Source organism: Kwoniella newhampshirensis, chromosome 3 (assembly GCF_039105145.1).
Source record: "Kwoniella newhampshirensis strain CBS 13917 chromosome 3, whole genome shotgun sequence".
Lineage (NCBI taxonomy): Eukaryota > Fungi > Basidiomycota > Tremellomycetes > Tremellales > Cryptococcaceae > Kwoniella > Kwoniella newhampshirensis.
Genome location: NC_089957.1, coordinates 168,969 through 179,807, shown reverse-complemented (window position 1 = coordinate 179,807; position 10,839 = coordinate 168,969). Strand labels below are relative to the sequence as shown.

The 10,839-nt window shown below is 51.3% G+C and overlaps 4 protein-coding genes across 4 annotated transcripts; 3 read left to right on the top strand and 1 right to left on the bottom strand.

The window, feature by feature from the left end:
• Positions 1-37: 37 nt before the first annotated feature.
• On the top strand, positions 38-2,374 carry IAR55_001415 (uncharacterized protein; the record flags this gene model as incomplete). Its single annotated transcript, XM_066944542.1, has 10 exons — positions 38-46; positions 108-287; positions 361-768; positions 832-1,156; positions 1,209-1,311; positions 1,372-1,641; positions 1,705-1,918; positions 1,994-2,138; positions 2,199-2,260; positions 2,321-2,374. The coding sequence occupies 10 exons, from the start codon at positions 38-40 to the stop codon at positions 2,372-2,374; spliced, it is 1,770 nt and encodes a 589-aa protein (XP_066804465.1).
• Positions 2,375-2,802: 428 nt separating this feature from the next.
• Positions 2,803-4,565, bottom strand: IAR55_001414 (chlorophyll synthesis pathway protein BchC; the record flags this gene model as incomplete). Its single annotated transcript, XM_066944541.1, has 6 exons — positions 2,803-3,085; positions 3,210-3,379; positions 3,484-3,761; positions 3,893-3,956; positions 4,028-4,300; positions 4,491-4,565. The coding sequence occupies 6 exons, from the start codon at positions 4,563-4,565 to the stop codon at positions 2,803-2,805; spliced, it is 1,143 nt and encodes a 380-aa protein (XP_066804464.1).
• Positions 4,566-5,142: 577 nt separating this feature from the next.
• IAR55_001413 (uncharacterized protein) lies at positions 5,143-7,361 on the top strand (the record flags this gene model as incomplete). The annotated part of the gene is made up of 2 exons (XM_066944540.1): positions 5,143-5,482; positions 5,587-7,361. The coding sequence occupies 2 exons, from the start codon at positions 5,143-5,145 to the stop codon at positions 7,359-7,361; spliced, it is 2,115 nt and encodes a 704-aa protein (XP_066804463.1).
• Positions 7,362-7,833: 472 nt separating this feature from the next.
• On the top strand, positions 7,834-10,539 carry IAR55_001412 (uncharacterized protein; the record flags this gene model as incomplete). Its single annotated transcript, XM_066944539.1, has 13 exons — positions 7,834-8,132; positions 8,242-8,300; positions 8,356-8,435; positions 8,505-8,642; positions 8,791-8,965; positions 9,039-9,149; positions 9,216-9,422; positions 9,477-9,531; positions 9,601-9,706; positions 9,776-9,866; positions 9,934-10,132; positions 10,191-10,328; positions 10,407-10,539. 13 exons carry the CDS (start codon positions 7,834-7,836, stop codon positions 10,537-10,539), a joined length of 1,791 nt encoding a protein of 596 aa, XP_066804462.1.
• Between the last annotated feature and the right edge of the window lie 300 nt (positions 10,540-10,839).

Sequence of the window (10,839 nt, the reverse complement as noted above, 5' to 3'; positions counted from 1 at the left end):
CAAAAGCAAATACGAGAGACCTCGCGAAATCATCACAATGTCAGACGTGAGCTGTTTTTCGTCCCATCGCCTTCGGAGAACACAGCTGACCAACCTCTCTACGATAGGCCGCTGCCATCAAAGCTGAGGCAAACAAGGCATTCTCAGCGAAGGACTACTCCACAGCTTCGAAGCTGTACTCCGATGCCATCGCCCTCGACCCACAAAACCATGTTTTGTATTCTAATCGATCAGCGAGCAAAGCGGGTCTGAAGGACTGGCGAGGTGCCTTGGACGATGCTGAAGAGGTAAGTACAGTTGTCGCAACGGGATTGATTCGAGTGAAGACAGTCTGAAACTGACCACCATGGACGATTGTAGTGTATCAAAATCTCTCCTTCCTTTGCTAAAGGTCACGCTCGCAAAGGAGCTGCTCTTCACGGACTCCGTCAATACCCAGAAGCAGTCATGGCGTACGAAGCCGGTCTCGAAGTCGAACCCTCCAACACCGTCTGCTCTAAAGGTCTCGCTGACGTCCAGCGAGCGATGGAGAACGACAGTGCTTCTCCTTTCACCCCTGGAGGAGATACGGGATTAGGGAAGATCTTCTCTGATCCTGGTATGATGACCAAGTTGGAGAATCACCCGAAGACCAGAGAATTCATGAAGGATCCGGCGTTCAGGAGTCAGATCGCACGACTGCAAGCGACAGGAGGAAGAGACATGCAGAGTATCATGGGAGATCCTAGAACGCTGACCGCTCTGGGTGTGATGATGGGTATCGATATCGTGAGCTGATCAACAGGTCAAGTCTCAGACGGATGAAGCTGACTGTCTCAATCGTTTCGATAGGACGCAATGGAGCGACCTGAAGGATCCAATGAAGTTCCAGAAGGTTACACCCAAATGAAACCCGAAGCCTCGTCGTCCAAACCTACTCCTGCTGCTCCCGCGCCCGCACAGAAGAAACCCGAGCCTAAGGAGGAAGTCAAGGAGGAGCCGATGGAAGTTGACGAGCCAGTTTCGGATGACGCTGCTGCTAAGAAGGAAGCAGAGGAGACCAAGGCGAAAGGCAATGCTGCCTACAAGGCGAGGAAGTTCGACGAGGCCATCCAATTCTACGAGAAGGCTTGGGAGTTGTATCCCAAAGATGTTACCTTCCTTCTAAACCTCTCAGGTGAGCTGACTTCATTGCATGCCTGGAAATTCGTAGCTAACCATGGATGTAGCTGTTTACTTTGAGAGAGCTGAATATGACAAGTGTATTGAGGTTTGCGAGAAGGCCGTTGAGGAAGGACATGAGCTCCGAGCAGACTACAAGACCTTTGCCAAGTACGTCCAGCTGGATGGAACGCATCGCTGCACTTTGAGCTAACGACATTATTCTTGTAGAGCCTTCGGACGTATCGGTACCGCTTACCGAAAGAAAGACGACCTTGAGAATGCCATCAAGTTCCTCGGCAAATCGTTGACTGAACACCGAACTCCTGACATCCTCACCAAGCTTCGCGAAGCAGAGAAGGCCAAGGCAGAGAAGGACAAGCAAGCTTATATTGATCCCGAGAAGGCTGAAGCTGCGCGAGCAGAGGGTAACACATCGTTTAAGGGTGGTGACTTTGCTACCGCGGTCAAGCACTACACTGAGGCTATCAAGCGATTGCCGTGAGTTGGTTCAATCTGCACTATGCGATGTAGACGAAGTTGACTGAAATGGACGAAATGCAGGACCGACCCTCGAGCTTACAACAACCGAGCGGCATGTTACCACAAGCTCATGGCTATGCCTGAAGCTTTGAAGGATGCCGAGACTGCTATTAGCATCGATCCTTCATTCATCAAGGCCTACATCCGAAAAGCCTTGGTGCAGGAGGCCATGAAGGACCACACAAAGGCTCTCGAGACCCTCCAGAGGGCCACCGAGGCGGACACTGAGAAGAAGGTGATTATATCTTTGGTGTCTTCCCATCAAATGGCCATCTTGCGAGGCGATCGCTGATGTTTTTACAAATTCTAGCACACGCGAGAACTGGAGACCAACATGTCCAAGGTCCTCATGGAATTGCAATCACAACGATCCACTGAGACAGACGAGCAAACTTATGAGCGAGCAATGAGGGATCCCGAGGTCCAGGAGATCATGGCTGATCCCATCATGAGGCGTGAGTTCGCTTGGGCTTTCATTGATATCCTCAAATACTAATGAGGTTTGCGTAATGCAGAGATCCTTGCCGATGGTCAGCAGAACCCCAGAGCGCTGAACGACCACATGAAGAACCCTATGGTGAGCTGATGGCTTTTCGAACAAGGAAGCAGACTCGCAGCTGACATGTGTTCAACGTAGATCGCTCAAAAGATCCAGAAATTGATCAACGCGGGTATCATCAAGACCAGATAAGCGAGAGCTGGGATCCGACAGGAGGATCGCAGCGTGTATTGCTCATGCCTTGCTGTGCAGTTCGTTCGACAGGGTACCAGGACAAGACGTGAACGAAGATTTTAGCATGGTTCTGTGATATAGGTCAAGTTATTTACATCGTACTATCATATGCAAGCGCGCTGTTAATGCTTCTGGCACGGAAAGAGGGTACTCTGGCAAAGATCTGATCAGTGCAAGGCATGTGCGTTTCGGACCGTGTCACTTGTTCATTCTGATTCAGCCTGAATTCATTGTCCGTTCTATCTCTTCCATTATTGAGCTCTTTTGAATATCATGCAATCATCTACCAAATTCTATTCCTTGTCTCCTACGTCGACCAAACATTCCCCATTCCTTTCGACCCGTGCCATGCGCCATCCCGCATCCTCGCTCACTCGCTCGCTCGATTACTTTGGCGCATTGATAATACACTTGATCACCCCCTTGCCATCTTTCCCTCTCCCCAACTTAGTCGCTTCAAACGCTTCTTTCGCATCGTCAAATTCGAATCGCTGCGTGACGAGCGGCTTAAGATCGACCAGACCTCTTTCGACAAGTGAGATGGCCAATGGGTAATCTCCCGCTCCGTATCGGAACGATCCGATCACTTTGAGTTGTTTGGTGATGATGTGGAAGAGCGGGACAGGGAGGGTCATCTTGGCTCCCATACCGACTTGGACATAAGTTCCGCTGTGAACGCAATCACATCATCAGCTCCAGTCTCGAGTCATAACGGAATGTGTTCCGGTCTTGGTACGTTGTAATCGATTGGATGGGGGCTCGACATATGAAAATTCTCTTCTAACACACTCACGCAGGCTTCAAGATTTCCAATCCCATCTGAACACAAGTAGGCGCACCAGATGCCTCAATGGCAAGATCAACAGCGCCCTTGCCTCGTGTAGGGATATTGAGAGTTGCCTGGATTTCCTCAACCACACGAGTGGTGTAGATCTCGAGTTCCTCATTGGGGTCTTTGGGACCCTGCGCGTGTATGGGGGCTCTGTCAGCTTTGCTGTGACCAAATACCAGTTTGATTGTCGCAGACCCTAGTCGCAGCAAAGCTGAGGAGACACGATCCCACTCACCGGAAGGAATGTATCAGTTGCCGTGTAACTCTTGGCGAAATCCAATCTTTCCTTCTGAATATCAACAGCGATGACCCTTCTCGCTCCGAGGGCTTTCGCAACAGCCATACACAGGAGACCGACAGGACCGGCTCCGAAGACAATGACGACTTGGTCAGACTTGATTTGACCGAGGGTGGATACGGAATGGACGGCGACGGAGAGAGGTTCCATCATTGCACCGTCTTCGAGCGAGACGGAGTCTGGGAGGAGGTGCAGAAGATCCGCAGGGAGGACGTCTGGATGGAATGATGAGAGCCGGTGTCAGCATGAGAGCGGGTGATACAGGCAGGAGCAATCCGCGGAGGAGAGGAGAGGGACGAGTGGCCAGAAACGCTGATCAGAGATCAAGCTCAGAACTTCCACTCACAGTATCGACAGAGAGTACCGTAGACATAAGGAGGAGTAGCAGCAAAAGTCATATGCGGGCACAGCTAATTCCAAAGCATCACGTCAGTCCAACGAACGCTTCGTCACGAGCTGAGACCAAGAGACAGAAACCCACCTCATACTGCCCCCTCTTACAGCTGTCACAAGTTCTACAGCACATTCCAGGTTCCAACGCCACTCTACTCCCAACTTCCAGACCCGTATCCTGCTTGACGTCCGGTCCAAGCTTGACGACGACACCTGACGATTCGTGGCCGAGACACATCGGTTCTTCGAGGACGAAAGAGCCGATCTTGCCATGTTGGAGGTAGTGGACGTCTGAGCCGCAGATACCTGTCTTGGAGATTTGGACGATGACTTGGTCCGATTGGATCTCAGGGATGGGACGCTGTGGTGTTGATGATAGGGTGATAAATTTGCCGGCGAAATGACATTGGAAGGAGTCGCGCATCAAGTCGAAAGGTCAGAATTTAAGATCGTCCGTGAAACGATTCGACATGAGAAAGGGAGATTGAAGCGGATCACATCAGTGTCTATGCCAAAGCCAAGACTTCACGGCGCAAAACAATCCCACTCACATCTTCAAACTTGACATTCTCGATCCCGTGGAGGACGAATGAGGGGTTATCGGATTTGAGCTCTGCGACCACCATCTTGAGATGCTATTCCAGAGGGGTTAAGACCTTTTGATACTGAATTTGAAGGTATGTGCTGTGCAATCAAACACCAGACATGAAACAAAAGACAGAAAGGAAACCAAAAGTAACGACTGATTGATATCTTTCAAAGGCTGGAGACCAGAATGCAGCAGCAGTGAGTGACAACCGAAAAGGTGCCGAACATCCGGGACCGGCGGTAATCGAATCAACCGCTCAGTGGTTTACTTGCACGGTCAAACGATCTGATCCTCTGCAACGAAGCTAACATGCATCTCGCCTACCCACTATGAAGATCTCAGCCGTCGATCTAGTGCTTGCCCAGAAGCCTTTCCATGCATATATGCCATCCATGCATTCTTGCGAATCAAATCATGGTGCTCGACCCAATGATGACAGTTCTCGGCCCGAATGACGCCCGCACCAGCCATCGAGTTTCCCACGGTGACCTTCATCAGCTAATCCACGCGAGTGCTTCGGAACGGTGTTTTCCAACATCACAATAATGACCGTTCTCCTCTTCTCTCCCTACTTTGTTCTTCTCTCACAGTCCCACGGGGGACACTGATCGACAATGACGACTTACCAACCTACCAAAAAGCGTCGACTGTCGCACACCGCCTCCTCACGATCATCCACCTCCACCCCTGCTCCTGTTCCCATCCCTGATGGCAACGCTTCTCTCTCGGCCCTTCCAGACTTCTCATCGAGCACAACTTCCTCGACGGGTCTAGCAGGTCCAGGTCCCTCGACTCTCGAACATCAAGCTCAGGTAGCTGCTCAGGGCAAAGCTGTGCGAGACGATGTGGAAAGAAGACAATTTGCAAGGCTGGGGACGGTGGTGGCAGGCAGCGGCGACGGGAAGGATGGTGGGGAGGAATGTTTCTTGTGGACAGATATACCGGTCGTAAAGAGTGAGCGGACGTCTGTGCTGAAAAGCAGCATGCCACACACTAGACTCGGAACGATGAGGGCACAGCCTTCTCAAGCAGTGATTTGTGGCTGACACACCTCGCAGACTTCCGTTATGCTCCATGTACACTTTCCCCTAACCCTTCACCCCATCCTCTGGTACCTTTCTACCGCACAATCCCTTACCCCTCACCAATGACTCCCGTCCATATCTCATGGCTTGATCGTTCGGCATTCCTCCGTCTCTCCCATACAGCTCTTACCATGACGAACGATCGCGGATTCCGATCTGCTCGAGCTAATGTCGCCGTTCGCGAAGGCACATGGTACTATGAAGTGCTTGTCGAACGGGGAAACGGTCCAGCTGGTGGTGGAAAAGGTACCGGTTCTGATGCTGGGAATGCTCATGTGAGAATCGGATGGGGGAGAAGAGAATGTAACGTTGATGCGCCGGTCGGCTCCGATGGATATTCTTACGCTATACGGGATGTCGGCGGAGAAAAAGTACATCTGTCAAGACCGAAGCCTTATGGGAGGTCATTCGCAACAGGAGACGTGATAGGCTGTCTCATCACGTTACCACCTCGACCATCGCTGGAAGATAGAGGGAAAGATGATCCGGCTACAATCAAACGACAAAGACGGCATTTTAACTACAAGGGACAAAGCTATTTCGAGATGCCGGAATATCCTCCGAGTAGGGAGATGGATGCGATGGTGGACAGGGAAGGGAAGGTGGCGGCTGCGACGAAGGCCGCCGCGGAGGCGGAAAAGCTGGGTAACGGAGATGGAGTAGCAAATGGCAGTGGAAAGGAGGCGAATGGCGGCTCAGCCTCTCTGGGGAAAGGGAAGAAAGGCGCTACAACCAAGAATACGAAGAAGGGAAAGAAAGAAGCGGATGTCGAGCTGGATTCATCTCCTCAAGCAAGGACTCCAGCAACATTGGAAGGATCCAGCGTATCTTTCTTCCTCAATGGCGAGCCATTGGGCGAAGCGTTCACCGACCTGTACGACTTCACCCCTCTCCCGCCTCTCTATACGCCTGCCAACCACAGCGGAAAGAAAGGAAATCACCTCCATCCTGAGAAGGTTGAAATTTTGCACGACGATGGAACGTTAGGTTATTATCCCATGTTCTCATGTTTCGGAAAGGGCAAACTGAAAACCAACTTTGGACCGGATTTCGCCCACCCCTTACAAGAAAGTATCGGTGCTCGAGCGATGTGTGAGCGATGGGATGAGTTCAGAGCAGAGGAACAGAAGTTGGACGAAAGGGACGAAGCGGAAGACACGAAGAGATTGGATGAATTGATGCAGGAGGAAAGGAGGGAAAGAAACGTGAAGCTGAGAGCGGATGAAGGCACTCCGAAGAAGAGGAAAAGTATGAAAAAGAAGAAAGGGGTCGAAGTGGAACAGACCCCTGTTCCGGAAGGAAGAGGCGTGACGACCAGTCCGCCGCGGTCGGAGACCGCAGAGCCCATAAAAGGAAAGGAACTCCCATCGTTGGAGGAGATCATCGCGGCAGTCAAAAGGGAGAAACGGGAGAGATCGGCATCTGCGCCTCGGGCTCCGGCATTCGACTCAGGTATCGGACCAGATGGTCCAGGGGTCTTGGATGCCAATTCGATGTCAAGAAGCACGGATGGGACTGCAGGTAGCGGCAGAGGTGAAGGTGACATAGGTGGAAACGCAAGGCCGGCCACGGGTCGATCAACCGTTTCAACGAATAGTCCAGCGGCAGGTTTCACCACACCAGAGGGGAGAGCCTTGAGCGAGGTGGAAGCGGATGTCAAGATGGAAGTGGACGGAGATGCCGATATGGTACGTTCCGAGCAAGGGGCGCCAGGTAGTGACGACGGACAAGAAGGGGTGACGTGGTAAACACCAGTGATAATAGCATGATTGATCCGGAAATGAATAACTTCTTTCCCGTCTAACAACTTCTGGAACGAGAATCACTGTCCACGAGAGAATTACATGATAGGCCAATCCCTTTGCAAGTAAGGTGGACATGTTGAGTCTCAAACACTTTGCACAGTTTGGAATTTTCTAGGACATGCTTATCATCTCGGAAGTGACCGAGGAGATCTAAACCGGGAATCAGAGTTTAGCCGAATTGGATCAACAGATGTGTACGAGTATTCGAACATCCATCCATCTCTTTGACCTTTGTGACATCTTCCTGCAGCGAAGCAATACCATCGAACACATCGATCCAAACGTACTATCCTAGCCTTCACTAGGCTGCTGCATTCACCAAGGTTCACCGAACCTTCATCCATTCTCCCCGTCTACCCGACCGATTCTGCTCTGCTCTGCTCGCACTACGCGACCGTACCCCACCCTTACGTGAATGTCACAGACCGAGGACGAGTACTCCCACATCCGCAATAGTATCGGATCTCCTTCACGTCTCATATCAGGCGAGGCGAGAGATAGAGCCAGAGATTCGCTGTCTCCGTCTGGCTCAGGAACCTCTACGCCTTCGCTCACTTCGTCAGATTTCGGTGAGAGGAGACAATTGTTCAAGAGGAGTGAGAGTGAGGACTCGAATGGGGATATCAAGATAGTAAGAGATGAGAACGGTAAGATAGTGTCAGGCGGGGGCAGGGAGGTGGACGAGGGTTCAGTATATGTAGAAGGGGAAGATCGGTATGTCGTCTAATCATAAGATCCCCCTCACACTGTCCCCTCACACTGTCTTTTCTGCATGTCTTTGCTCGGTTACTGATCCTTCCATATTTTGCGCGTATCTTCACAGGGTGACCGCGTTCGTATGGATCCTCGTCTTTGCAGCTGCTCTATCAGGTCTCTTATTCGGTATGTAAGCTCCCGAACATCTTAACAGATCCCCTAGACTGAGGACGAAATGCAGGCTACGACACAGCTGCCATCTCTGGCGTACTGGTGATCATCGGTGACGATCTCGGCGTTTCACTATCGACTTGGCAGACAGTAAGTCTCGAACCAACTCCCACCACTTGAGAACCTGAGTATACCGATGACTCACTCAACATGACGTAGGAAATGATCACTTCGGCGACCACTCTCGGTGCTTTACTTGGTGGTCTTGTCGCTGGTGGATTGTCGGATTATACAGGGAGGAAGCTGGTCATCATCCTTGCGAATGTAGTCTTCATTGCAGGGTCACTGTGTCAAGCTGTAAGTGTCGAGGTCTATTCTCATCCGAGAGATACATTTCGTTGCCAGAGCAGCTCGCGCCGCTCGCCCCACTGCTCCTTCATGTCACACTCCCGGTCCATCTTGATGTCTTCACTCGACCCCAGACTGACCTAACTTCTGTCCCCAGGCATGCCACAATGTCGCAGCAATGGTAGCTGGCCGTTTCGTGGTCGGGTTAGGAGTAGGTCTGGCATCCTGCATCGTCCCCCTGTACATTGGCGAACTCTCCCCCACCAAGATCAGAGGAAGGCTCGTTACGATGAATGCGGTAGTCGTGACTTTGGGTCAAGTGATTGCGTACGGTGCGTCATCCCATTCTAACTACACTATGATATCCACTGGCGGTACGCTGACCTCGCTCCTTGCTCTCAACAGCCATTGGAGCAGCATTTCAACACGTTCCCAAAGGTTGGAGGTATATCGTCGGTCTTGGTGCTGTCCCGGCGATCATCCAGCTTTGTGCCATTGGTTTCTTGCCCGAATCTCGTGAATTAGCTCGTCCATCCGGAACTCTGATACAAGCTGACGCTAAACGATGATTGCTCCCTCAAGCACGTATTCTTCTCCTTCGATCGAAGACAAATGCCGCTCGAGCCATCGTGGCAAAAATTTACCCACTTGCAACGTCGTCCCAAGTGGATCAGAAAGTAGACATCATGCGTACGGCAGCCCAGCAAAGTAAGGAGGTCAACGATAGCACGACCTGGTTGGAAAGACTCAAGAGTCTTGTACTGGTCGGAACGAATAGGCGTGGTCTTAGTAAGTGATCGCCGCGTCAGACACGTCAATTTGTGACTGACATGCGATTGACAGTCATTGGATGCGGGCTCCAGGCCATCCAGCAGCTGTGCGGCTTCAATACCCTCATGTGTGTTTGAGTGTCTAGCGCGACCTATCTTGCTATGGTGTATCGCCGAAGAATGCTCACAGAATGCAGGTATTACTCTGCTACGATCTTCGCTATGTTAGGATTCGACAATGCCACAGCTGTGGGGTTGATCGTTGCTGCAGTAAATTTCCTGTTCACATTGGTGTCGTTAAAAGTAGGTAGCCGGCAATATGTCGAACGAGGCTTTGCTCGCTACTGATGGTAACTTATCTTGCTTCGTTAGCTTGTCGATCCTATCGGTAGACGAAAGACGTTGCTCTTCACTTTACCTATCATGATCGTTTCTCTGGTTCTGGCAGCTATATTCTTCCACTGTGAGCACATGGCCGATCTACACTGATGCTCACAAAAGCGTTGACACCCCTTTCCTTCTACTACCAGACTTAACCCGGACTACTGGTGGTATCCTTGTCAAAGGCTCTCACTATCCGAAGTCATTCTCGGTCCTAGTCCTGCTTTCAATGCTGCTTTACGTCGCTGGCTACGCCACGGGCCTGGGTAATATCCCATGGCAGCAGGGTGAGCTGTTCAAGCTCGAGGTAAGAGGGATAGGCACTTCCATCAGCACAGCTACGAATTGGTAAGCGATATGTGAAATACAGTTTGAGTCGGAGCCAGAGCTGATATCAATCGGACAGGTCGTGTAATCTTCTTATTTCCGCAACGTTCTTGAGCTTGATGACCGCCGCCACACCAAGCGGAGCATTTGGTCTGTACGCGGGTCTATGTACACTAGGATGGATGTTCTGTTATCTACTCTATCCTGAAACTTCGGGGTGAGTGTGGTTCGAGACATGTGCTTGTCGCTCTGCAGTGTACCAGGGACTAAGCTGATGGTCTGACATCGAACATAGCCTTTCTCTCGAAGAGGTGTTCTACGTCTTCGAAGATGGATTTGGAGTGGAGAAATCGTACGCGCTAAGAAGGGAGAAGATGGAGAAAGAACGTGTGGCGGTGCTGGGAAGACTTGGAGCGGATGTAGTATAGGTGGTCAAAGAGTCAGGGGCGGCGATGGCGACACGCAGCTGACTCGTATGGCTTTGGTGGTGGAGTGGTAGGATGGAGGAATTGAGGACGATCAGTAGACGGAGTCCGGGTGCTGACAGGACTCCTCCTTGTCGACGGGGAGACGGTGTATCAGAGAATCTCGGCGCGAGTTCGCCAGGTGCCAGGAGATGTAAGAGGGAGACAGACAATGGAAAAGAAAGGAATTCCAGTTTTGGGTCATTGGAATGGACAGGTATCAGGCATGACGCCGTCCAAAATCTCTGAAGTACACCAACGAGA